The sequence below is a fragment of the Centruroides sculpturatus genome, unplaced genomic scaffold (genome assembly GCF_000671375.1).
Source record: "Centruroides sculpturatus isolate CEXI.00-Female unplaced genomic scaffold, Cexi_2.0 scaffold139, whole genome shotgun sequence".
NCBI lineage: Eukaryota > Metazoa > Arthropoda > Arachnida > Scorpiones > Buthidae > Centruroides > Centruroides sculpturatus.
In genome coordinates this window covers 630147-656031 of record NW_019384370.1, presented here as the reverse complement: position 1 = coordinate 656031, position 25885 = coordinate 630147, and the positions used below count along the sequence as shown (strand labels likewise).

At 27.8% G+C, this 25885-nt stretch overlaps 1 protein-coding gene across 1 annotated transcript; it reads left to right on the top strand.

Annotated features, from left to right (window-relative positions):
* The first annotated feature begins 679 nt into the window (after window positions 1–679).
* On the top strand, window positions 680–21417 carry LOC111614489 (GDP-mannose 4,6 dehydratase-like). The gene is made up of 7 exons (XM_023355867.1): window positions 680–875; window positions 4012–4144; window positions 9618–9727; window positions 14571–14763; window positions 16973–17077; window positions 21054–21181; window positions 21261–21417. Exons 1-7 carry the CDS (start codon window positions 810–812, stop codon window positions 21381–21383), a joined length of 858 nt encoding a protein of 285 aa, XP_023211635.1. The 5' UTR covers window positions 680–809; the 3' UTR covers window positions 21384–21417.
* The last annotated feature ends 4468 nt before the right edge of the window (window positions 21418–25885 follow it).

Below are 25885 nucleotides of genomic sequence, written 5' to 3'. Positions count from 1 at the left end.
AATTCAGCTAAAAGTATATCTATATCTATACTAATATATAAAGAGGTAATGTTTGTATGTATGTAAGTTTCGTTGCAGCAGGTAATCTCCGAAACTACTCATCCGATTTCAAAAATTCTTTCACCAATATTTAAAATGGAACCTCAGGGTGGACATAGGCTGTATATTATTCCGTTAAACATTCATATAAATTAAAATATATAATCTAGGTTAAGGCTTTTATGTCCAACAGATGGCGCTACGAGTACGACGCCCTAAGTTTGCTTTTCTGCGAGGCATTACGCTTTTCTGTGAAAATGAGCTAAAGTGGATCATCTATCTATTTATATAAATAAAAATGTAATGTTCGTTTGTTCCTACCGATTCCTTTTAAATCTTGACACAACGCTGCATTCGAATGCGCATGTGTTTTTATATCATATACGTGTCGAAATTTCCCGCACTGGGGGGAGAGGGACAGAATTAAGGCTTACCGTGAAGAATTTGACTTATATTATTTTAGATGCGGGTTTTTGCGTTTTAATAGGGTACGTCAAGAAAATGTACACTAAGAAGAAATTTTTCGTAAAATTTCCTCCCCACAGGGGAAGTGTTATACATTTATAATAGATACATTTTGAGCCACAACAACGCGTGGCGGGGTCTGCTAGTTCGTTAATAATTAGCTTTTAAAAAGTGTTTTTATTTTCGCCGAAAATTTATTACGAAATCTTTAAAGGTGGCGCTAGTGCATACGATCGTAACGGTAGTTCGCGGATAACGTGTTTGGTAACGTGTGTTCTCTAGTCATCATTCCGAACGGAAAGAAGATGGCGTGTAACGTAAATAGTGATGATAGGAGGAAAGTCGCCCTCATCACAGGCATTACTGGCCAAGTAAGAAAAAATAATTCGATAGTACCATTCATATAATAATCATCGAATTTTTAACTTGTAGATATATCAAATGTATCATCAGTTTCTAAAATTAATTTTAAATGGTGTAAATGACAAGTTGTTTATTGTCATTTTATTGTATAGAGTTAAATTACAAGTGTAAAAGTTAACTCCGAAAATAATATTTTTTTCATAGCAAAAAGTGCTGTGAAAAAATGTTTAAATGAAATTAATTATATATTTTTTAATCTTAATGTATGTAGAATATTACATTTTATGAAATTTCATATAAAATCTCAATTAAAATATTTTATTAATGATTTAAATTCAAAATAATGTTTACAATTAATACTTCTGAATCACAGGAGAAAGTGGAAACTGAATATTTCTCAAAATTTTTTAAGCTGAATAATAGAAAATACATGTATTTACATGCATTTGGTATATATAAAGTTTAAAAAAATTATTTCTCTATTTTCAAATTTATATTTAAATTGTTACTTTTGGAAAATGAATTATATATTAAAATAGTTTTAAAATATTAAGAAAAATAAAAGATAAATCTTATCTAATTGATAAATATTTGAAAAAAATAAAAAGGTAGAAGTGCATCTTGTAAGCCCCAATGGCAGTGCTTCCAAGACTATGGTGTTTAATTATTTGGCCCATGTGACTATGCCAGCTTCGAGTGGCCCACTTGACTGTTCATGGCATACTTGATGATATATAGTTTTAGGGGATGGGGCGCATCCCACCTGAGCACTGAGGTACGAGCGATAGCGAGCATTGAGGTGCACATCTACATGCAAAGCATGTAGAATAAGCAGTAGACTGATACGTGTTAAAAACACCTGTTTTTTAACATGTATGGTTGTCTATATTTTATCAGAAGGTAAAGATTAAACTGTCATTGCTATTAATTGCAATATTTTTACTCAGTGTAGACTTTTTACTTTCATATCTGGCTTTTGCAGATGTGGGAGTAGACCCTGTAAGTGGCACTAAAGGGACAAAATTTATTAACAGATTTAATTCTATTGGCAGTTTCAGTCGTGCTTCTAATCCTGACTGTGGAGTGTTTAAAACAGCTGCAGCAATTGCTAACATTTACGCCATAGGAACTACTTAGATCAATGGTTCCCAATTAGTGGTACGCGTACCCCTGGGGGCATGGGAAATTGCATGAAGGGGTACGCGTGGCCATCTAAAATCGGTTAATTTAAAATTTAAATGCATGAGTTGAAGCAATCAAAAAAATAATGGGTGGACCATCAAAAATTTGGCAATTTACAACATGATGTCGAATGCACAAATTCGTTTATTTATAACTAAAAATACGGTATTCTCAAAATTTCATCAAAAAAATGCATTTGTCACAATACCTAAATGAAATTCTCACACAAGAAACAAAAATTGTACAATTATCATTATTATCAAGTCAGCAAAGCAGCAATAAAATATTTACTACCATTTTGCACATACCTCTGCGAGAGCGGATTTTCAGCCATGACAAACATGAAAACTAAACATCGTCACCGACTTCAACTCGAAGATGACTTGAGACTGAAGCTGACCAAAAAACCAGATTTTACAAAGTTGTGCAAAGAAAATTGTGCACATTTGTCACATTAAAATTAAATAACCTTATGTTATTTTCATTATTATTAGAATTGTATTTTAAAGGTAATAAATGTAAAAAAACTTATTCTATTTATCACTAGCTGTCTACTCACAGCTTTGCTTGCGAAGGCCTATGTCACATTTTCTCCCAAGAGAAAATGTGACATAGGCATTATATCACATTTTCTCTTGGGAGGAAGATATTTTTTCACAGTAAAATTTAGCCTATGTCATATCCAAATATCTTCCTCCCAAGAGAAAATGTGATATAATGCCTATGTCACATTTTCTCTTGGGAGAAAATGTGACATAGGCCTTCGCAAGCAAAGCTGTGAGTAGACAGCTAGTGATAAATAGAATAAGTTTTTTTACATTTATTACNTTACCTTCGAATTTATAATATTAGTATGGATTAATATGAATTTCTGCTGTAAGGGGTAAGTTTGAGCTCTTTCTTGAAGTGATATGCAGGAAAAACTAATTGGGAACCACTGACCTAGATGCATTTTTACCAAAAAAAATTGCTTACAAAACTGTGATAAAAATATATGTTCAATGTATAAAAATAACTATTAAAATGATACAGTAGTTGTATTTACTCTTAAATCTCAGTTTATTTTTCAATTAATATTTCATTTTAATTTTGCTATTTACATTTTCAAATTTTAATTTTTAAAAGTATTCATATACAACATTTATATTTATTAATTAATCAGTTGAAAAAGTTAGCACGAAAATTTTTAAATAAAAGAAACAGATAAAAAATTAAATGTTTATTTAAACAAATAAAAAGTTGAATAATTTTAAAGTTAGGAGATGAATGTTGAATATTGTAGAGTTCTTTTGATGTTTAATTTATTGAGTGATTCCTAAATGTAAAAATTCATAAATTTAATAAAATACTGTATATATTTTTAAAGTGATTTATTTAAGAAAAAAGTTTATTTGTGTTACTTAATATATTTGAAATATATAATATAAAGTAATAGCAAACCAAAATTAATATCAAAATTCTTATTTAACATCTGGGTATATTATAAATTGAATGTTACATTATTCAATATGTTATTAAAAATAAAAAGTATCATTAGTAATGTTTAATTAAAGAAATATGTAAAGTCATAGAATTTTTATATTTGTGCTGTTTTCCAAATTAAAAAAATTATGCAATATCATCAGATTTAAATATTTTATTTTTATGTCAATATTTAAATAAAAGAAAATATACTGTATTGTTTGTATATAATGTTACCTAGATGTATATACAAAACTAGTTTTGACATAAATGTTATATTTGAAATATAAATTTTATATTCAGCTAAAATAATACAATTTTCATTGTATTAATAATGATAGAATTTTTATTCATTTTAAAAATAATATATTTAAGAAAATATAAACAATAATCTATATGAAAAATTTTACAGTATATGTGTAATATAATGTGTAGCTAAATATATAGTTTTGGTAATTAATTTTATCAAACCTTTTTTTTTATTAAAAAAATTTCCTTTAGGATGGTTCTTATTTAGCAGAATTTTTATTAGCAAAAGGATATGAAGTGCATGGGATAATAAGAAGATCCAGTTCATTTAATACTGGTCGTATTCAGCATCTTTATCGGGATCCATTAACCCATACTGCTGGTTGTAAGTATTAATAGATGATATACTTAAGTAGAAAATATGCATTTGACTTTAATGTTTTTGTTTGATTTTGAAAGTAAAGTAATTATATTTAATAATGTGATAAATATTTTTCATTTTGAAAATTTCTAGAAATTTTGCTGTTCTGATAGCAATAGTTACACATTACAGAGATTGTTGTGCAATGACACTTCTATCCATTGAGATTGGGGATTTATAAAATTTCCTTATGATGTGATTCAGTTGTTTCTAGATTTTCAGAAAATTAATCAGACTTAGATAATTAAATAAAATTTAGTATAAACAAGTAAAACACCAAAGCCATTTTTGGGACAAGACTATGTCTTGGAGACTCAGGGCTCAACTGCATACCGTTTTCTAAGGAAAAGAGAAAAATGAGCACTCTCCAATGAGGAAAAGTTGACGCCAAGACCCTGAGTACTAGATTACAGTGGGCTTCATTGCCACCATGGTTACGACATATTGCATTGTCATGGGTCTGTTCTTGGCTATGGTAAGCGGGATCACTTCAATGCTCATGATTGGTCTCATTCTCATTCTTCAATCTTCTTTGGTATCGCTGGTTTTGAGCATGATCACTCAAATTTTGCCGGCCATGGCCATGAGGCATTTTTGGTGACATTAACCTATTCAATGTCACCCCGGATTGAATTTTTGTCAATGCCTAATGAAAATTTCCCGTTTTTGAAAAAATAATTGTAGCTATTGAATCACCTGAAATTATGTTTTTATTTTGCACAAACCAAATATATATATTAATAAATGTAAAAAGAAAAAAAAAATTATATTTTAGAAGTTAGTTTTAATATAAAATTATAACGACTAGTGCCATCTAGTTTCAAAAATGTTCTGATGCTGAAACGAGGTATCTCAGGTCAACTGGTCAAGGTCAGCAGGTCACAACCAGAGATATGTCAGGAATAACACAGGACAGGTAAATAGGTTTTTTCAAAGATTCATTTGTCAAAATTTGATTTTGCAATGTTTGCATTCCCACGAGCAGCGCATATATAAATCTCACACTAGTGCCTGTTTGTAGAGTGTTGCCATTTTGTTTTTTATTTTGATGTTGATTAATAATTCAGAAATTCTGTTATGAATTTGCATTTTATATAAAGTACAACTTCAAAAGTTGAAAGTTATCATTTTATAATCATTACCTACATAATAATTAGAGGTTTTGGATTTATCTAATTGAAAAATTTTTTGTAGTTAAGAAATCCTTAAGATTACTTACATAGGGAAGGAAGGGTAAATCAATATTTATGTAAGATATTTTTAAATTAAATGTCTTTTGTTTTAACATATTCAAAGATAAAATTTTATAAATAAATAAATATATTAAAAATTTATAAATACTGCGATTATACAAGCATTAAAAATTGTTAAATAAAAAAACTTTTAAATTTATACATGATAAGTAAATGCAGTTTCCTAAATTTATATTATTATTTTTTTCATTATCAGAATTTTAAATATCGATGTCCTTATTATATTAAACAGGTATTACAAAATCTTTTATATCTAGCATATGATTAATGTAATTAGGACTGACACTGTAATAAATAATTTAGTAGAGAAAGATTAACACTATGTTTATAGTTGCTTATGTAGGAAACAGAATAGTTCAAAAATAGCAGAAATTATACTGGAATTATCTACCAAATATTGGTATATGTTAATATAATTCAGAAATTTGAGATAATTATACCAAAAAAACTTGACTGTTTACTATCAACATAATTTTGCTAATACATAATAACATAAAATACAGTGGGTGATCAGTTAACGAACAGTTTTGATAGCAAACAAATCGGATAATGAACACTTTTGCGAAAGATTTTTAGGATCAGACAATGAACACTTTACTGAACAAACATAAAAAGAAGCAACGGAAAATAACAAATACCAATTGCTTTTCCCTTGTGTTCAGTTAACAATTCAAAACCTTTAGGAGTGCGGGAGATGTCAACATCGACACTCAACCTGATACCAATCGGATAATATAATATTCCTCTGAATTTTGAAACTCTCCTTTGTAATTCCAGCTTTTTCTTTACCTTTCTGACAAATAATTTTTTACGGTCTTCACAAGACTGTCGGACAGACACTTGTTAAGTTTTGTCTCAGGGTTTGTTTATGAAAGGTGAAAATTTAACTGTCCCATTGGATATTCGTTAACATTATAATACCAAATTTCAAATTTCATCTGGGTGTTGCATTTAAATAATTTTTTGTGGGCTAGTTGATTTCTGTTCTCTGAATTTTTGTAAGTGCTTTTCTGAACTTTTTATTTAAAAAAAGAAACTGATAATATTATGATGCCTAAAAAGAGAAGTGTCAAGAACTGTGCTCATCATAGAAACCAAGTAAGAGACAATAGCCAAGGTAGAAAGTGGGCAAAAGATGTCTGATATTGCTAGGCAGTATGGCTTGAACAGGTCTACAGTAGCACAATCTTACCTATGAAAGATATATCAAGAAGTCTCAAGCTGCTAATGGAGTAATGAAAATTACATCTGAGAAATAAAGAGCATTTCAGAGCTCATAATGGAACCTGAAACTGATCTGACGACAGAAGAATTCTGAGAACTCTCAAATGAAGAATACCAAGAAACTCAGCAAGATGTGTTTTCTTTTGAAAAAGAGGAAGACGAAAGAGGACCAATGTCAACATCTGCTACTAAATATCTTTTGAAGAAGTGGTAGGATGTCAAAACAACAATTATCCAAGTGGCAACAAACCAGAATAGGGTTAATGGAGTTGGGGAGCTCTACAATTACAATACTATTAATTATTTCCGAAAAATCCTGAAGAAAAGAGAAAAGCAATTGACATTGGACAGATTCTTTAACCCCCCACATACAGAAAAAACATGACTAATAAAAATGCAAGACTGCATATATATGCATTTTTACTATTACATATAAATAAACATAGTAAAAAAAGTATATATTTTTTTTATTTTTTGGCATCTCTGGAACAAATTAATCAAATTTCCATAAAAACCTATGGTAAATTGATAATCAGTTAACAAACAATTCGGATAATGAACAAAGTCTTGGAACGGATTTTGTTCATTAACCAATCACCGACTGTATAACAACATTTGTTAATCATTTGACTATATTAAAAAAACAACTAATTTTACATAAATTTATTTTCAAATTTTTGGTTTTTATTTTTTTTTTAACATTTGTTAAGAATTATTAAAAGCTAGTTACTTTCTAATTATTAGATTAAATTTTATTATTTAAAAATATCTTGATTATATAATAAATAATAAATTTTCCTGAATAATTGAGCTTTGAGATCAATGTTATTTCAACAATACTTCTATTAAAAATTACATAGTAAAATAAAAAAAAATCAAATCAAAAATCATGTTTAATATATACAACAAGTTTTAGAAAATATTAAGTTATATTATTTTAATATTCTCTAAAATTTAGTTAAAGCAAATTCTGTATTCATTTTTTTTTTGTAATGTTATAAACTTTATTACATTATGTATTATAATTAAATTCTATAACTTAAAAAAATATAAATTGAAAAGTAGAAGGAAAATTCTGTTTCACACTGTTTTGAATTCATGTTTCTAATTCAGTAATGTGATATTTTACGGTAATGTAAAACAGACTTATTATGTCTGCCAATTGTTTATTACTTATGATAAATAATGTATGTTGAAGAAATTTATATGAACAGAAAATTTATATTTACTTTTTATGTTAATAAACATTGTAACAGTAGAATTCAATTTAAATTCATGTACAATTTTAAGTGACAATCTGAGCAATTTTGAATGAAGATATTAATTAAAATCAATTTGTTATATCCAGTTTAATTTAATAAGATAATGAATTGATTACAGACTTCTAAATTTATTAATTCTTGATTTCTATAATTAAGCTGGTATATTATTACTGATAGAAAAATTTAAAAAGTTTAAAAATTAATTATACTTTCCATTTAATAATAATAAATGCCCTTCAAAATTAATAATAATAAATTTTATTTTTTATGTATATGATTTAGATTATAAAACTGATGCCAGAAAGATTTTATTTAAATTTCATCTTTATAATAGATTATAATTTCATCTTTCTGCCTTTAGATTGAATCATAAAATAAAGTTAACTTTTCCAAAATTATAATATTTTGAAATTCTAAGTAAAATCTAGTTCTTCGAGTGATTTTTTTTTTTTTTTTGTTTTCTTTAATAAAATTTATCTGTTTGCATAAAGATTCAAACATATCAAAAACTATTTGCACGTTCTTAACGGAATTTCTGGACACCTGATTTGAATTTAAATATTCTGTTCCTTTGGAACATTCTGCACGTTCATTTCGTTAAAATTTGTTCATTACACCTGAAGATGATGGTTATATACTCGTTGAAAGTGCTTGTGTTAATACTAAAGGAACTTTATTAGCGCTGAACTCAGTGAATTTGTATCCAGAAACTATATAAAATTTGGTGTAAGTTTTCAAATTTAGCTTTTTTACTGTTTGTATAAATTAAAACTTTAACTTAATTAACCAGATACTATTAAGTTTTTCTTAGAATATTTTTGGAAAATACTGTGTTGTACATATTACTGTAGAAATTTGTCTTGCTTTGTTATTAACACTTTCTGCCCTGTGGGCACTAGGTCTTTTTTCATCATGGATTCACAATGGGGCATTTTTATGATGAAAGAATAAAGCTTTATATATCTTGATCATACCACACCATCCCAGAAAATTTCAGGTTTTATTTGGATTTGAAACTAGGTTCATCAGATCACCAGGTGTCCCCAGAACAGCAAACTGTTCTGGGGACACCTGGTTAAATATTAATTAACAATTTTATGGCAAAAATTCATTAATAAATTTTATAGCTAAGGCAATATCTAGAAAAAATTAAATATTTATATATAATAATTTAAAATAATTATTAGATATATCTAGATATACTTACATATAGATATAAATAATCATTACATGTAAAGTATAAATAATTTAAAAATTAGTATTTATACTTAAAAATATCTAGATTTTGTTTTAAAAATGATTAATGAAAGATTTTGGAAAATATATTCTTAATTTTAAGTAATAAATTATCAGATATATCAAATTCTATGTACAGATGTGACTATTTGATATTTTCTGTGTAAACACTAAACATTTCAAATGCACATTTGATACTTATATACTATAAATATCATAGTAGTGTAAATTTATTTTTTTAAATTATTAATTTTATATACAAATAATTATTAAATTTTAATTTCAGTATTACTAATTTTATTAAGGAATTTAAATTAATGGTTTTTCTTATTGAAACTATTGAATATAATATTCTTTTTTAACAACTTTTATAATAAATTTTTTTATATTTTTATAGATCATTATAGATTTTCTGATGATTATTTTTTGTTGTGTTTTATTTAAATGTTTGTTTAATTATAGCAATGAAGCTACATTATGGTGATTTAACAGACAGTACCTGTCTAGTCAAACTAGTTAATCAAATTCAACCATCTGAAATTTACAATCTTGCAGCACAGAGTCATGTAAAGGTATATATGATTTTTAAAATTTATATATAAAAATGTCAATAATATAAATGTGATCACTTTCAATGAAAGTATTAGTGATTTTTAAGTTATATTAATAGACATTATTATTACAAAATTCCAAATACAGTCAACTTGCATTAATATGAACTGCTATGGGAACAATAGTTAGTTTGTTTTATCAAAAATTCATATTAAAAATTTTCATGTCATGGTCAAGTTGTATAATGCAGATGGTTAAGGCTTAATAGGTAATTGAAGTTTAAAATTTACAAAAACATAAAATTTATTTACAAAAACAAATTAATATATTCTAAAGTATTTTTCAAATCACTATGCACTCTTTGATATGCAAACTAGCATGTGTTTGTATGGGATCACATTTGTTTAAAGATGTGGGCATCCTTAAACTTTAACCCCTATTTTCTGAGTACAGTAGAATGGTTTACTAAAACCAGATGTTTGAATTGCTCTACAATTGAAAGTTTGTTACCATTTATTACTGACAAATAAAAAAAATATGTGAATTGTGTAAGTATTTTGTTAAAGAGGAGATATATTAATAAATTTCTTGTATACAATCGGAGATCAAATTCATCTTCATTTACTAGGAGAAAAAAAATCAATTCTACTCAAAATGGAACATTTATTACAGTCTCTCTCTTTTATTGTTTATGCCAAAAAATGTAAAAAGCAATCATTATTCAATGCAGTTCTTTATTGTATGAACCTTAGTTTGTTACAAGGGGGTTAAAGGATTACATAAAAACTGAAATTAGTACAATATAACAAATTAATATAATAACTTAGTACTGTACAATAAAACACAGTAATAATTATTTTTATACATATTATGTAAATCTGAAATTAGTAAAATTTAACAAATTAATTAAATAGCTTAGTAAAGGATAACACAAAATAAAATACACAAAAATAATCATTTTTTTACAAAATGTGATAAATTAATTATATCTTTCCAGGATTTAAATCTTGTCAAATACTTTTTTCTATCTGTTTCAAATTTGATACAGTGAAAGAACACATTCCCAGTTTCATACATCTGCATACTACAGTTCAGGCAAATTCTTTCCGGGTCTATTGTTAGACTACTGTTGTGGTCAAAATTATACTTTGACATATATCTCAGCTGTAGGATTAATCATTTTATATGATAATTTATGTCTATAAACAAATAATCCTCACACAGAAAAGTTGTTTTAAAAATACAATATAAGTAAAAATGCTTGTTCTTTTTCAATAAAGACCAATCTTGTATGCTCTGTTCATGATGCACTTTTATAATTAATGTTTGATAACTTTCAATCAAATGAGGATCTTGAGACAACCATAGAAAATAGAAACCATGTCAATCTAACAGATTTTTCAGTGCCATCATCCAATTATATGTATAACTGTCCATTTCTGAACCTAATTTATAGAGTTTGTTATATGCTACTTTAATATAACTGTGTGAGATTAGCCATGGGTAGAGGTTCCTAACCCTTGATCAGTCTTAAATTATTGAGTGGGAGGTCAGTGATTAAGTCGATAAGTGTCCAAGGTTTGATAGAGAAAGGTAGTCAGGTTAATGAATAAAAATATAAGTTTAATATAAACATCTAAATCTAAGAGTATGCAGAAATATGGAATATACATCTAAGGCAACACGACTAAATATCTAAGCTCTTCGTTCACATTCTATCTGTATGGCATGTTGGGATATGTCGAACTGGCTATGACATTCTGAAGATGTCCGCTGGAATAGGGTGGCTGGAGATTTATGGCCTCGAGATATGGTTCTCTGTCTTTGTGGAGGGTGAACTGTGATTGATGTCTTCCTTTCTTATAAGGTGATTTGAGCCATCATCTTCTATGATAATAGTGAGGAGGGAGCCTTGGAAGGAGTCTGTTGCGTATGGCATGTTGGGATATGTCGAACTGGCTATGACATTCTGAAGATGTCCGCTGGAATAGGGTGGCTGGAGATTTATGGCCTGTGTATGGTTTTCGATGTAGTCCATCACTACTTGAGTTTTCACCTCCCTTTTATCAATTTAGCCTGGGAAAATCCATCAGGTGATTGGATGTTTAGCAACGAATCTGCAGGTATGAGGTCAGGGGTCTCATTTGATGATGCTATAACGTCACTTATATGCAGCTGTCATGACCATATTTGGTCCAAGACTTGTACGCTTCCTTCTATTCACAAGTCAACAACTGACTTTCTCCTCCTCTAACACTGGGTTGTTTAATTCTCTCCCGGTTATTGATAGAAAAAGATGTCATTCAATCCGTTTCCTGTGCAATGTTTTCTTTATGATTACAATGGAGAAATAGGCTTACAAATTTTCTGAAATTTGCATAAAATCAAACTTATGATCTTCACAACTGTTATCATGTAATTTTAACAGTCTAATCCAAAAAGAAACTTTGCTTTTATTATTAAAACCAATATTCTAGAAACACAAGCTGCAATTGCAACATGTAAGCTGGAATTTTGTGGTATAATATAAAAATTCTTCAAAGATATAAAGCAAGAACAATTTCCATTTTATCATAATAAGTAATTGCCTATACAGGAGCAGAGTAAAGTAATACAGATGAAATCATTGAGTGAAATAATTTTATATAAATATGAGCAGTATTAATTTTAGCTTTTGAAAGAATAGGCCACATAGAACCAAGTACCATTTTAGCCTTATGTATACTATAATTTTTAGCCTTTAAAAACTGTCCAGAAGACGAAAATAATACTCCTGGGTATATGCAATTTGAAATGACTTGTATAGAGGCTGATTATTAAGGCCACCGCTCTCTGAGTGATAGTCTACCACTCTTCATGAACACCAACACTTTTGTTTTTGAGACATTTATAGTTAATCTATAGTCACTATAGTCACAACAGAATTTCTCTAGAATTGTAATTTTCTTTTGTAACATTTGTGGAGTATCAACAAGGATTAGTGTCATCAGCTTACATTAGTACATGTATCTCAACTTTTCTGAGACGGAAACTCTGACATTTTTACAGAATAAAGCAAAAGTGAATCGGATCAAAGAGCAAAAAAATTGATACCAATAGTCAGACAGTGCCCCTCAAAAAGCAACCATTATTGGAAACTAGCAGATAAGCCCGGCATTGCTTGGGCAAAAAGTAACAATAGTGAAGATTAAGATAATTACATTATAGCCAGTCTTACCCGTTTTCACAGAATGCAAGAATTAGGTCACCTGTTTCCAGATTAATTAGAGAATTTTTACATGGGTCTAAAAATATGTTTGATTTCTCGCAAAAAAACCACATCTGTGCTTGAAAATCTTGCATGCCGCTTTCTCTTAACACCTCCATTCTTAACACTTCCATGTTAGCACTTCCATTGTTAAGGAATACACTTCTTTCATCCCCCATGGTACCCTACTAAATGTGGTAGCCTACTAAAATGCAGTCAAAAATGCAAAAAACCATATCTAAAATAATACAATAGAAGCTGAGTTCTTCAGGGTAAGCCTTAATCCTCTCCCTCTCCCCCATGGGGGGGAATTTCGAAAAATCCCTTCTTAGTGTGAGTTCTCATGACGTACCCTAACTGTGTACCAAATTTCAACTTTCAACTCCTAACCATTTGGGCTCTGCATTTACTATTATTATTATTATTATCAACCCATCTTGATTATATAGATAGATAGAGAGATTTCTTGGGGTTGTGAAGGTAATTTACAGTTTGGTTTCATGAATTTTGGTAAAATTTTTGTTTACTTTATTGTGTGAAAATTAATGTAGTGACAATGGTGGTTTATCAGGGCAAAGACAAAATTTGCTTTATGGTTTTAAGGCAAGCCAACTGTATTTGAATTATTTATTTATAAACCTAATAAAAATATGGTGTTTTTTTTTTTTTTATAAATACAATAGATGTGAAATAAAATTGTTTAAAATATTTTATAAGTTATATTAATTGGAGATAACTGCAGCAATAGATTAATTTATTTATATAAAAAATTGACTGAAAACATTTGCATGATTATCAAAATTTATAATTTGAATTTTTTTAAAATTGTTTCTTTTATTTCGATTGTATTAACTAAATATAATCAAATTATTACACTTTGATAATCTCAATTTATTATTTTCCTTTAAGTTTTAGATAATCAAAATAGATCAGTTTAAAGCATAGTTAATGTAATAAATTTAATATTAACTTTTATGTAATATAACAAGCATATAATATTTTGGGAGTTTTTTTAATTCCCAAAATGTTATGCCTTCAAGTTTTATATTATTATTTTTTTTTGTAAATATTAAATTAATGCTGAAATTCATTGTAAAGATTATTAATGTTATAAAGTTTACAATTCAAAAATGAAGCATTTTTTTTTTCAATAAAGTGAGAAATTAATAAGTTAATTTATTGCTTTTAAGCAATAAGAATGATTAATAATTTACTATATTTATTTCTAGTTTATCCATTTAATTTCACAAATAATAAACAATAATAATGATAAACTTATAATGATGATTAGTTATTACAGTTAGCTACTNCAGTATCTAATGGTAAGCTAATAATAATGATAAACTTATAATGATGATTAGTTATTACAGTTAGCTACTGTACTATTTCTCTTATAATTCTTTAATAAAATATGCTTTATTAAATAACTAGTCTGAATAAGATTACGCTAAATAAAGTAAATAAGTTTAAATTGATTAGTAACTAATATTTTGTTAATTAAGCTAATATAATAATTACTTCTAGAAGTACTGAGTTAATTATGAATCTCTTTCATTAGAATAATGTAACTTATTTTGAATTTAAATGAAAAACATTTTATTTTTTTAATTCTAAAGGTATCCTTTGATCTTAGTGAATACACTGCAAATGTTGATGCCTTAGGAACATTACGTCTCTTAGATGCTATAAGAACTTGTAACTTAGAAAAGAGTGTAAAATTTTATCAAGCTTCTACAAGTGAATTATTTGGGAAAGTACAAGAAGTTCCACAGAAAGAAACTACGCCATTTTATCCTCGTTCACCTTATGGTAAGAATTTTTTTGTCAAATTAAACTTAGTAATTTTGGTTTCTTTAGATGTATTATTAACAATAAAATAAAATAATAACAGATATCAATAATAATAATTAAATATAAAAAACACCTTACCACTGGGTATTTAAATTTTTTTACTAAACATTTTTTGGCTCTATTTATAAGCCATTGTCGGGTAAATTGTGTTCAAATTTGGAAAACATAACCTCGAACATTTCTTTACAAATTCACAATCAATTTAGCTGATGAGGGCTCATAAATAAAGCTGGAAAAAAAAAAAAAAAAAAAGCATTTAGTAAAGAAATTTAAATACCCCAGTGGTAAGGTGTTTTTTATATTTAGTTAAAATAGGAGCTGGGTTAGATTGGATTGTTAACAACAATAATCATAAAATTCAAAAGATAAATCTCATGCCATAAAAATTCTTAATTTCAAGCAGTATTTATAGAAATAATTTTTTTCTGAAATCTTCTCCTTGATTTAAGATTTTATATATATGTTACTGTGAAAGACCGAAATTAGAGAATGTCGATATTCTCCGGTGAATGTCGACACATACAAAATACGTCGGTGAAAGACCGAATATTTTGTTATATTATTATACATTCGAACAATCGCTGGTGTATGTCGACAAGCACAGATAAGCTTTGGTGGAGGTCGAAACGATACCCGAGAAGCCAATGTCGACGGAGAGGCGACAGTCTGTCGCCAAATTCTTTGCCGTTTCCTTCTGCTCAAATTGGTGATACCATACGAATACAAGTCCCTGATGTTGACCGTGGCCGTACAGATGCCCGAAATGTGTTGGCAGTTGTTGTTAGAATAGAAGACTCTGACTTTTATAAATTAGCAAACAAAAATGATACCCTCAAGCAGCTTTATACCCGTAATCAGTTCGTAATTTGTAAAGAAAATTTTCCATAGGTAAGATTTCTTCTCAAGAAATATCGCTGAGAGAAGCAGCTGCAGCTAATTCGAAAGGTGGAGGGCAAGGCTATACATGCTGTCATTGCCAAAAGAAGTGTTCCACGAATAAGTATAGTTGTAAAAGAAAAAGACTCTTGTGCAATTCAAAGTGCCATAACAAGTTAAGTTGTTGAAATAAATAACATTATATAACGTTAATCACATAATTTATGTGTAAGTTTATTATTGTATTGTTTTCTTTAATGATTAAGAATGTACTGTTCATTTTAGGTTCAACAGTTTATTTACATGTACTATTACTTAAGCTTTCTCCTATTTTACATATTAAAAAGTTGCATTTTTGTCTTAACGTAATAAAAATATTTTTATTCAACATTCACCATCAGCGCATTCTGAATGTCGACATTTGCCGGTGTAAGTGAGAAATAACGATATTTAGCAAATATTTCGGACATACACGAAACGACTGTGTGAATGTTGACGTTCACCGGAGAATGTTGACATTCGCCAGATTTCGGCCATTCACAGTAACATATATATATATATATAATCAAACCAAAATTTTCATTATTAATTGCATGTTACAAAATCAATTCAAAATTAGTTTTTGATTTCAATGGGATGTAAAACCAAAACAGCAAATTTAGCAAATTGCACTTTGCTTTTTATTTTAAAGCTTAAACAATTCTGTTAAACAGAATAGTTTGTTTTACATAGTTGTTATTAAAAAATTATCAATGCTTTGTAAAAGAAATGTTGCATAGAAACATATTTTTAAAATAATCAGAATCAATTAATTGGAGATAAAAATTGAAGTTATTTCATAAGTTTAAATTTTAACTAAAACAAGCATTATAATTTAGAAAGTTCTTAGATTTTCCAATTGTAATTATCTATAATATAATGAAAAAATAATCCAAAAATCGCTTTTTAAAATTGGCATATTTTATATTTAAAATATTATAGTTTGTTTTTAACTGTCTGAGTTTATAATTTATATATACGAAAACTTATAACTAACATAAATGAACAAACTTCAGCAAATATTTAATGTATTTCTTATATTTTTATGAATGTATAATTATACATATGCATTGTGTTGCATCAAACTAAACACCATAAAACAATGATTTGAAATGAAGAAGCATAAAATAAATAAATCTTAATACGAAACTTACAATTTTCTGTAATACAATTATTATATTTTAACTTGTAATAGAATAATAATATGAGAATTTTCTTAATATTTAAAGTAGTATAATGTATTATTTTTTAGGTGTAGCCAAATTATATGGTTTTTGGATTGTGATAAACTATAGAGAAGCATATAATTTGTTTGCTGTGAATGGAATCTTATTTAATCATGAAAGTCCAAGAAGAGGTATTTAATACATTTTGAAGTTTTATTTGCTATTGTTTTATATTTCATCAGTTTTTTTAATTAAATTAGAATTAGAAGACTTACTATATAACTGTTTTTATGAAAGGACATAAATGGATATTATGACATGTAGTTTATTTTAATTAACTATTTTTGAGTTAATTACAGTTTGCTAAAGTGAAACATAAGATATTTACAATATCAATTATCATGTTTAGGCAAATATATAATGGTATTTTTATGTAATCAAAAAGCAAAAATATGCTTTGAAAAATAGAAATTTAATTAAAAGAATACTTTCTTAAAACAACATAAAGCTTTTTTGTAAAAAATTTATACAGTAGAGCGTCGTTTATCCGAAATGTCGGTTATCTGAAAGAATTCCAGTTGGCAAATTTAAATTTTTGCTAGTGCTGTGGCGCTGCAATCTTTGGCTATATCTTGGGCTACTCCAATATTTTTTTTGTTGGTGTGTGTGTTTTAGTTGGCAGCACTGGCATTTTTGTGTGGTGTTTTTCTGAGGACTGTGTAGTGCTGAATCGAACATTTTTGATACTAGATCACCTTCTAAAGTATATATTTTTGGTTTTTATATTTTTCAATATATTTATTTTGTTTGTACAAAATAAAGAAATAATTTTTAATGATACAATAGCCACGATTATTATTTTAAAAAGTTTATGTTAGGCTTAACATCGACGAAAATTCAATGCGAAGCGACACGCAACGGAGAAAAATTTCAACATGGGATAGGTTAATATATTTTTTCATACATAATCGGTTATCCGAAAAATAAGTTATCCGAACAACCCCAGTCCCCAATTGATTCAGATAAATGACGCTCTACTGTAATTTTTTTTCCACAAGGATCTCTACCTCATATGCTGGACAGTATTATTACTGTGTTTGGTTTAATTATGCCCAGAAAATCTGTAGATGTCTCTGAATAGAAATACTTTTATTATGATCACCCTGTATTTTAAAGTATATTTTTAAACTCACAATAAAAGTTGAATTTTTTTTTCTGTAATGATGTTATATGCACTGCCATTGTGTGTCATCCACATGTTCTTATGCATGGGCCAGTGATATTTTAACCAATTGCATTTCAAGTGACTCTTCTTTTAATTAAATAATAATAATAAACATAAGAACTTTTTTAAGAATCTAAATTATAAATGAAATGCTTTTGAATTGATCTTTCAAACTCTGGAAAAATTGAAAAAGTTTCCTTAAAATCTAAACATAATTATGATTATTTAAACTCCATAAATGAAAAAAATATTCTGAAATTCATCTTCTCTGTTTTACATTCTTGAATGCTTTTGAACTCGAACATCACTTTTTAGTAGTGTAATGTTGCTATGATAGATGAAACAATAGAAATTGTTACCTGAAGGTATTGCTAGAGTAAACAAATGTTTTAAGGTTGTTTAATTGTTACTCATTCTCCTAATAGATTCTTTGGTGATAAGCATAAATTTTACTGAAGAGACTAATCAGTAATTGACTATGCCAACTTTATTATACAAGGAAATTCATTTCAGGCATACTTCTTCTCCTTGGTCCTTTATTACAGATCTACTTAATTAAACAATAATTGCTATATAATTCAATAGACCATACTGAATACATAATACACTCTTTAAAAAATGTAAATACAGTAAATTACCTTTGACTGTTTTTAAAATATATTAGTGACCACTGGATGAATAAACTTTGTATTGGTGTAATTTTATTTATTGGTTCATCAACTCTACACTTATCTTACATTGTGATCAAGAGAGTTTCAAGGTCTCACTGAATATGATTCTTTTTCTTTTTTAAGAATTTTATTATTAAAAGAACATTTTATGAGCATTTAGAAATCATTGAAATTAAAGAAAACAGAATGAATTTTAACACAGGAATAGTCATCAGTAAGATCTGACATTCATTATTAAATAATTAAACTAGCTCATTGTGGATCCCTTCCAACCTCCTTTCACTTCCCATGTTTTATAATACACTGTATCCTGTATTGTGTAAATATCAACTAGGTTGAGGAAGGTACAGTGAGATTTTAAGTGTTTTACAATGGTTAATGAAGCTCTCTTACATTTATTATAAAAGGTTTTCTTTTTTTTAATTAACTTTTTAGATTATTTTACATTTACTTTTATACATGTATACACTCCCTTTTTGTTCTTTAATTTTTTAAAATCATATTTTATTATAACCTTCTGTTAATTTAATTTTAGTTTTATTTATTAGTTTATCAATACAAAGTTTATTTATCAATGGTCACTAATATATTTTAAAAAACAGTCAAAAGTAATATACTGTGTTTAAATTTTTTAGAATGTATTATATATACAGTATGGTATATTAGAATTTTATAGTAATTATTGTGTAATTAAGTAGATCTGTAATAAAGGGCTGAAGAGGAGAAGTAAGTCTGAAATGTATTTCTTTGTATAATAAAGTTGGCATAGTCAATTACTGATGTGCTTCCTGTGTGATTAGCTCCCTTTAGCAAAATTTATGCTTATCATTAAAGAAATGTTTCAAGATTTTTGAAATTCATTTTCTTTTATAATAATTGATACAATATTTTGCAAATTAATCTTATCTGCTATGAGTTGCAAATTTATTATTATATTGGCTAATAATTATGATTGTCTGAAACAATCTACAATAAGAAACTGTCTAGCAAAACAATGGTTAAGATGAATAGAAGTTATGAATGAAAAGAAAGATGATCAGAGCAAATTTTGATCATTCACTATTTGAAATATATTTTGTTTGAAATATTTTCTTATTATATGAGTTTATATATGAATGCCATTAAATGAATTTATTGAAAAAATGCTTTAATATAATAGCTATTGTAAGCAGCCATGGTAATTTATAAATTGCCATTCTAGTTTATTTGACCAAACTTTCTTTATAAACGACTTTAAGAATGAAATCTTGACTTCTAAGAATCAACAAATAGAATGAAATTAATTAATCTTAATTCTTGAATGCAAGTACTTCCATTGAGAAGATTCTTCAAAGACTGGTTATTAATTATATAAGAAGTGGTTATTGATGTGAATGTAAAATATATTGAGTTACAGCTATTTGAATGCATTCCTAATACACTCATGAAGAGGAGTGATTATTTAATAGCAATTGCCTATAAGAGGTGCTACATTATATCACTTATTTGCTAAATATAGAACATTTCATAATATTTTTCAGAATTACAAAAAGTCATTGTGAGAGAGGTACTGAACTCACTTCAATGAAACCAACAGTGGATGGGGCAGGAACTATTTTTTTTTAACATCTACAAATGTTCAATATGTACTGCATGGGTGAGATGGCATACATAATCCAGTTCTTGCCCAGCTTTTGTAACATAGGCTCGTCAATAGTGGACACTGCTGTGATGATACACTTTTTTAACTCAGTGATATCATGCAGCAACAGTAGGATGAGCACATTATCTTTTTGTGGGGTTATATAAAAGATAATGTATTCATCCCACTATTGTCATGTGATATTGCCAAGCTAAAAGAGTATGCACAGCAATGTCCACTATCAATGGGCCCATAGTACAAAAGATGGACAAGAACTGGGTTATCATATCGATGTATGCTGTGTCACCTGAGATACACATATTGAACATTTGTAAGTGTTAAAAAAACTGAGTTCCTACCCCATTCAGACTTACAAACAGTCACTGCAAGAGAAGTACTGAACTCACCTGAAACCACACTGAGATGAGTTTGGTACTTCTCTAGCAGTGTCTTTTTGTAACTCTGAAAAACATTATATATCTGTATATGATACTTTTAAAATGTATTTGATTTGAAATTAAAATTTTATTTTTATTAATTTCAAATAAAATATTAATATTAACATATTAAAATCTATTATTTTGAATATAATGAATCTGCATTTATGAAGAGTAAATTGAAAATAATAATATTTTAATGTTTTTTCCTAGGTGAAACATTTGTAACTCGTAAAATAACTCGATCAGTGGCTAAAATTTATCTTGGAGAACAAGAATACTTTGAATTAGGAAACTTAGATTCTCGACGAGATTGGGGTCATGCTAGGGACTATGTTGAAGTAAGTTTGATTCATATCTTAAGTGAATCATTGAATATATTAGATCTACTTTTAATTTTTAATTTATTATGTTTAATAGGCAATGTGGTTGATGCTACAACAAGAGGAACCTGACGACTTTGTTATTGCAACTGGAGAATCTCACAGTGTCAGAGAATTTGTGGAAGCTGCTTTTCAACATATTGGAAAAGAAATAGTGTGAGAAATTTTGAATTATTGGAAAAATCTATTGTTAAGGGCAAAATTTTGGGTGAATGTTTTTTCTCAATTTTTTTATTTCAAATTTATAATACAGTAGAGCATTGTTTATCCGAAAGTCGGTTATCCAAAACGTCGGTTATCTGAAAGCATTCCAGTTGGCAAATTTAAATTTTCACTACTGTTGTGGTGCTGCAATCTTTGGCTATATCTTGGGCTACTCCAACATTTTTTTTGTTGTGTGTGTGTTTTAGCTGGCAGCACTGGCACTTTTGTGTGTTTTTCTGAGGCCTGTGTATCGTGCTGAATCGAACATTTTTGATACTAGATCAACTATGTACATATATGATGGTATATTTATATATTTTTTTGGTTTCTATATTTTTCAATATATTTATTTTATTTGTACAAAATAAAAAGTAATTTTTGACAATACAATAGCCATGATGATTATTTTAAAAAGTTTTCATTAGGCTTAACATCGACGAAAATTCAATGCGAAGCGACACGCAACAGAGAAAAATTTCAACATGGGATAGGTTAATATATTTTTTCGTACATAACCGGTTATCCAAACAACCCCAGTTTCCAATTGATTCGGATAAACGATGATCTACTATAGTAATACTGGGTATAATCAAAACACAATATATTTTGAATTTGTAATATTGTAACTTTAAAAAAATTATTTTTATACATTTGCAATAATAAAATAATAATTTGGCGTAAAAGGCTTTCCCTGTTATAAGAGTGTTTGATTTTAAAAACGCATATTAACATCTTACATAATCACGTCTTAACAACACTGATATATTCTATTTACAGATCTATAGAATTACATTAATATTTTGTCACAATTATCATTTAATAAATTGTTTAACATAGTTATATAACATATAAATTGTGTTAGTATTAGCTCTGTCAAAAGTCTTATACATTTCCATCTTATTATTACAGTTAGCCACTGGTCCCATCTGGAGCCTTTGTAGTTTATCCTTTTCATTATAGCATTCACATATAATATGAACTCTAGATAAAATTTTGGTACAATTTGGACATTTAGATTGGGTATAGTCTATATATTTATCATTTATAATTATTCCATTTTTATTTAACCTAATCTGTATAAAAAACTTTTTGATGTTAAAAGCTAGATTTGTCAATATATAGTTATTATTTACTGGGTAATTTAAAATTCTTGCATACCAGCTTGTATTTTCCCGTTTTCGTATATCTTCAATGTCTTGAACAATGGAGAGCTCCATAGCTCTGTATATTATTTCTTTACTATACTGCTCCATATTATGTGTACGATCCAAAAACAATTTAATAGAGAATCCATATTTATTTACTATTTTCGATAGCTGTATTATCCAACTTCGTCTTAAGTCCGTTTCCCTTGATTTGTGATATAGTAAAAACAGTAATTTTGTTATGTCTTCTGCCTTAATAATTTTTTGAAGAAACATTAAATATCTTTTTATTAATATAGTATTTAGTCTAAATCTATTTGTTTCTAATCTTAAAGCGCTGCCCGGGATATTAAATTCTAACTGGAATATCTTGCATATAAATATATTCTGTATTTTTTCAAAGTCATTAAATCTATCCATACTCCAAACTGGGGCCGCATAGCACATTGAATTCATCACAAGCGAATTAAAAAGTTGAAAGTGTGTTCCTAAGTTCTTTAGTTTTGCCTTACAGAATAGACCAATTAAGTTATTTATTGCAATTTTTGCTTTATTTAGTGAATTTTTATAATGTTTCTCAAACGAAAGGTTTGGTGTAAATGTTATTCCTAAAAATTTTATTTCCTTAACTATCTTCACTTCTTCTTTATTAATAAAAAAGGACATGTGCTTTTTGGATACATTACTACCATTTCTGAATATCATTATTATTGATTTTTTTGGATTTATTTTAACTCTTAACTTTTCTAAGTACTCACAAATTTGTTGAATCTTTCTACGGAGCACAGCTGCCATAGGAGCTACCAGCACAATGTCATTGGCATATGATATAGTATGTATTTTCTGATTTTCGATTTCAATACCATCTTTGTCTGTTTTAAAACAATTATTTAGGTCAAATAAATAAAAATTGAAAAGATATGGGGACAATGGATCTCCTTGTAATAGTCCTCTGTAGGTAATAAACAGTGTCCAGATATTTGTATCTTGTTTAATGATTGTCTTATATTTTCCAAACAGCAACACTATCGTTTTTATCGTAAGTTCATTTGCTCCACATTCTCTTCATTTTACTCTGTAGATCTGTAATACTAATCATATGCTTTTTCAAGATCCAAAAAAAGAGCAAACACTTTGTCTTTTTTTAAGCAACTATATTTGAATTAGTAACAACAACACAAAGAGAGCTGTCTGAGTACCACCTCCTTCTACAAATGCAAATTGCGTATCATTTCTATAATTATTAGCAGCTGTCTAATGATTAAATTTACTAGCTAATACTGCAGTGAATACTTTCCATAGACAAGATAAAAGAGCTATTGGCCTGTAATTGATTGGTTCCTGTTTGTTCCCTTGTTTAAATATCATGGTAAAAATGATTTCGTTCCATTTGTCCAGTATTATACTATAACTGTAGAATTGATTGAATTGTCTGGTTAAATATCGAATGATTTCTAGTGGCAGCATTTTAATGAGTGAATTAGGTATTGTGTCTGGATCCGGTGTTGATTTATCTTTAAGTTTCTTAATACAATCCTGAAGTTCTTCTGTCTTAATTATCTCGTCTCGATGAATTTCTGGTCTTATCTTAGTTCCCATATATTTTTGACAAAAATTTTTTGGTAGTTTTCTGAGAGTTTATTGTAGTATTTAAGCCAATCATTATATCCTACTCTAGCCTGTATGTCCAGACCTGACTTTCTTTTGCGAAAACTGTTAATTATCCTCCAGAAAACTCTCGAGTCTTTCGCTTCTGATAATTTCTTACTGATATTTGAAAAATATAATTTATTTTTGGCTTTAATTAAATTATTATACATTTTCTTATATTTTAGATAATTCATTAGTGCTTTGCTGGTATTTGTTTGTCTGAAGACTTGTAAACTCTTTTGTTTTTTAATTTTGTAACTATAACATGTATTATTATACAATTCGCATTTGAATATTTTTTTCATTCTGTCGTATACAATTCTTGTACCTGTATTCCTCTAATTTAGTTGTAATATTCAAATAATTTTCTATTGGATCATTTTCTTTTTCCAAGGTTAACATCTCCCCGATCATTTGATCAAACTCTTTTGACAATTTTCATTTATTATAGGATGGTCTTAATTCCAGATTAATAAGGTGACTTTGTTCACAATTATATAACTTATTTCTTATTTTTTGATATTTTATTAATTCCAACTGAATAGGAAAATGATCTGCCCGATCATCCCCCAGAACATTCATAGAGTTACAGCACTTTATCATTTGCAATAATAACAATAATGAATTATCTGATTATGGTTATGTCATGTATTTATAATTGCTGGAATATTTAATTACAAAATCAGTTTTTTAAAATTAATTTTAGCTAATAAGTGTATTAAGAATGATTATTGAATTTAGTTGATAAATAGACATATTAGTATCTATTATTAATATTAATGATGATTTAATAAATTTACAAATATTTGTAGGAATACTGGCTTAAGGTTGCATTCAAATTTAAAATTTATGTATCAGTCAGAATACATTTTATCTAAACTCTATGGCAGACCTCTTCTAAACTATGTGAATTTAAATTATCCAATAATTTTTGTGATTATTTCCATTTGAGCTAGGATTTATTTTTATCATAAATACTTACAGATAATTTGATTAAAAGATATATTAATATATGTATAGTGACAACATCATTTCAATTTATTAATATTTGAATATAATAATAATCTATATATATAAAAATGAATGTGTGTCTGTGTGTCTGCCTTATGTCCTTCATGCCTTACCACATCGTTTATCCGATTGCCATGAAACTTTGGGAAGTTGTTTAATATATTCTCGCGCAGGTTTGTGGCATAGTATGATTGCCATAAAACTTAGGAAAGTTTTTAATACACTCGCGAATAAAGTTTTTAATATACGCGAAGGTTTCTGGCATAGTACATTTAACCCACGATAGATGGCGCGCGTTTATACGAGTGTATCGAGACAGTGTGTTCGATCGATTTCAAATTGTGAAGACCATTTCCCCCTATTTCAAAAATATCTCTATATATGCATTTGTAAACTGTTATTTATGATATTTGTAATAATTTTTGTTTAATCACTTTATTTCAACTTTTTTTTTGCTAATTATGTATTCGCTCGAACTTTGTTAAAACCTTAACTGTATCCCGAACAACAACCGAAGTCGTAGGAGGAAATTCGCCTATTTTACCGATCTAGGAATCCCCCTTTTCCAAATTTTAATATCGACTCAAAATAATTTAAAAAGACAAATTACAATAAAACGGTTTATTATCCAACTATCAGAAATTTCACAACA

Coding starts and splice junctions, on each gene's coding strand:
- LOC111614489 (XM_023355867.1), top strand. CDS start 810: ATGGCGTGTAACGTAAATAGTGATGATAGGAGGAAAGTCGCCCTCATC. Junction 17,078..21,053: donor TCATGAAAGTCCAAGAAGAG/GTATTTAATACA, acceptor GTTTTTTCCTAG/GTGAAACATTTGTAACTCGT. Junction 21,182..21,260: donor ATGCTAGGGACTATGTTGAA/GTAAGTTTGATT, acceptor TATGTTTAATAG/GCAATGTGGTTGATGCTACA.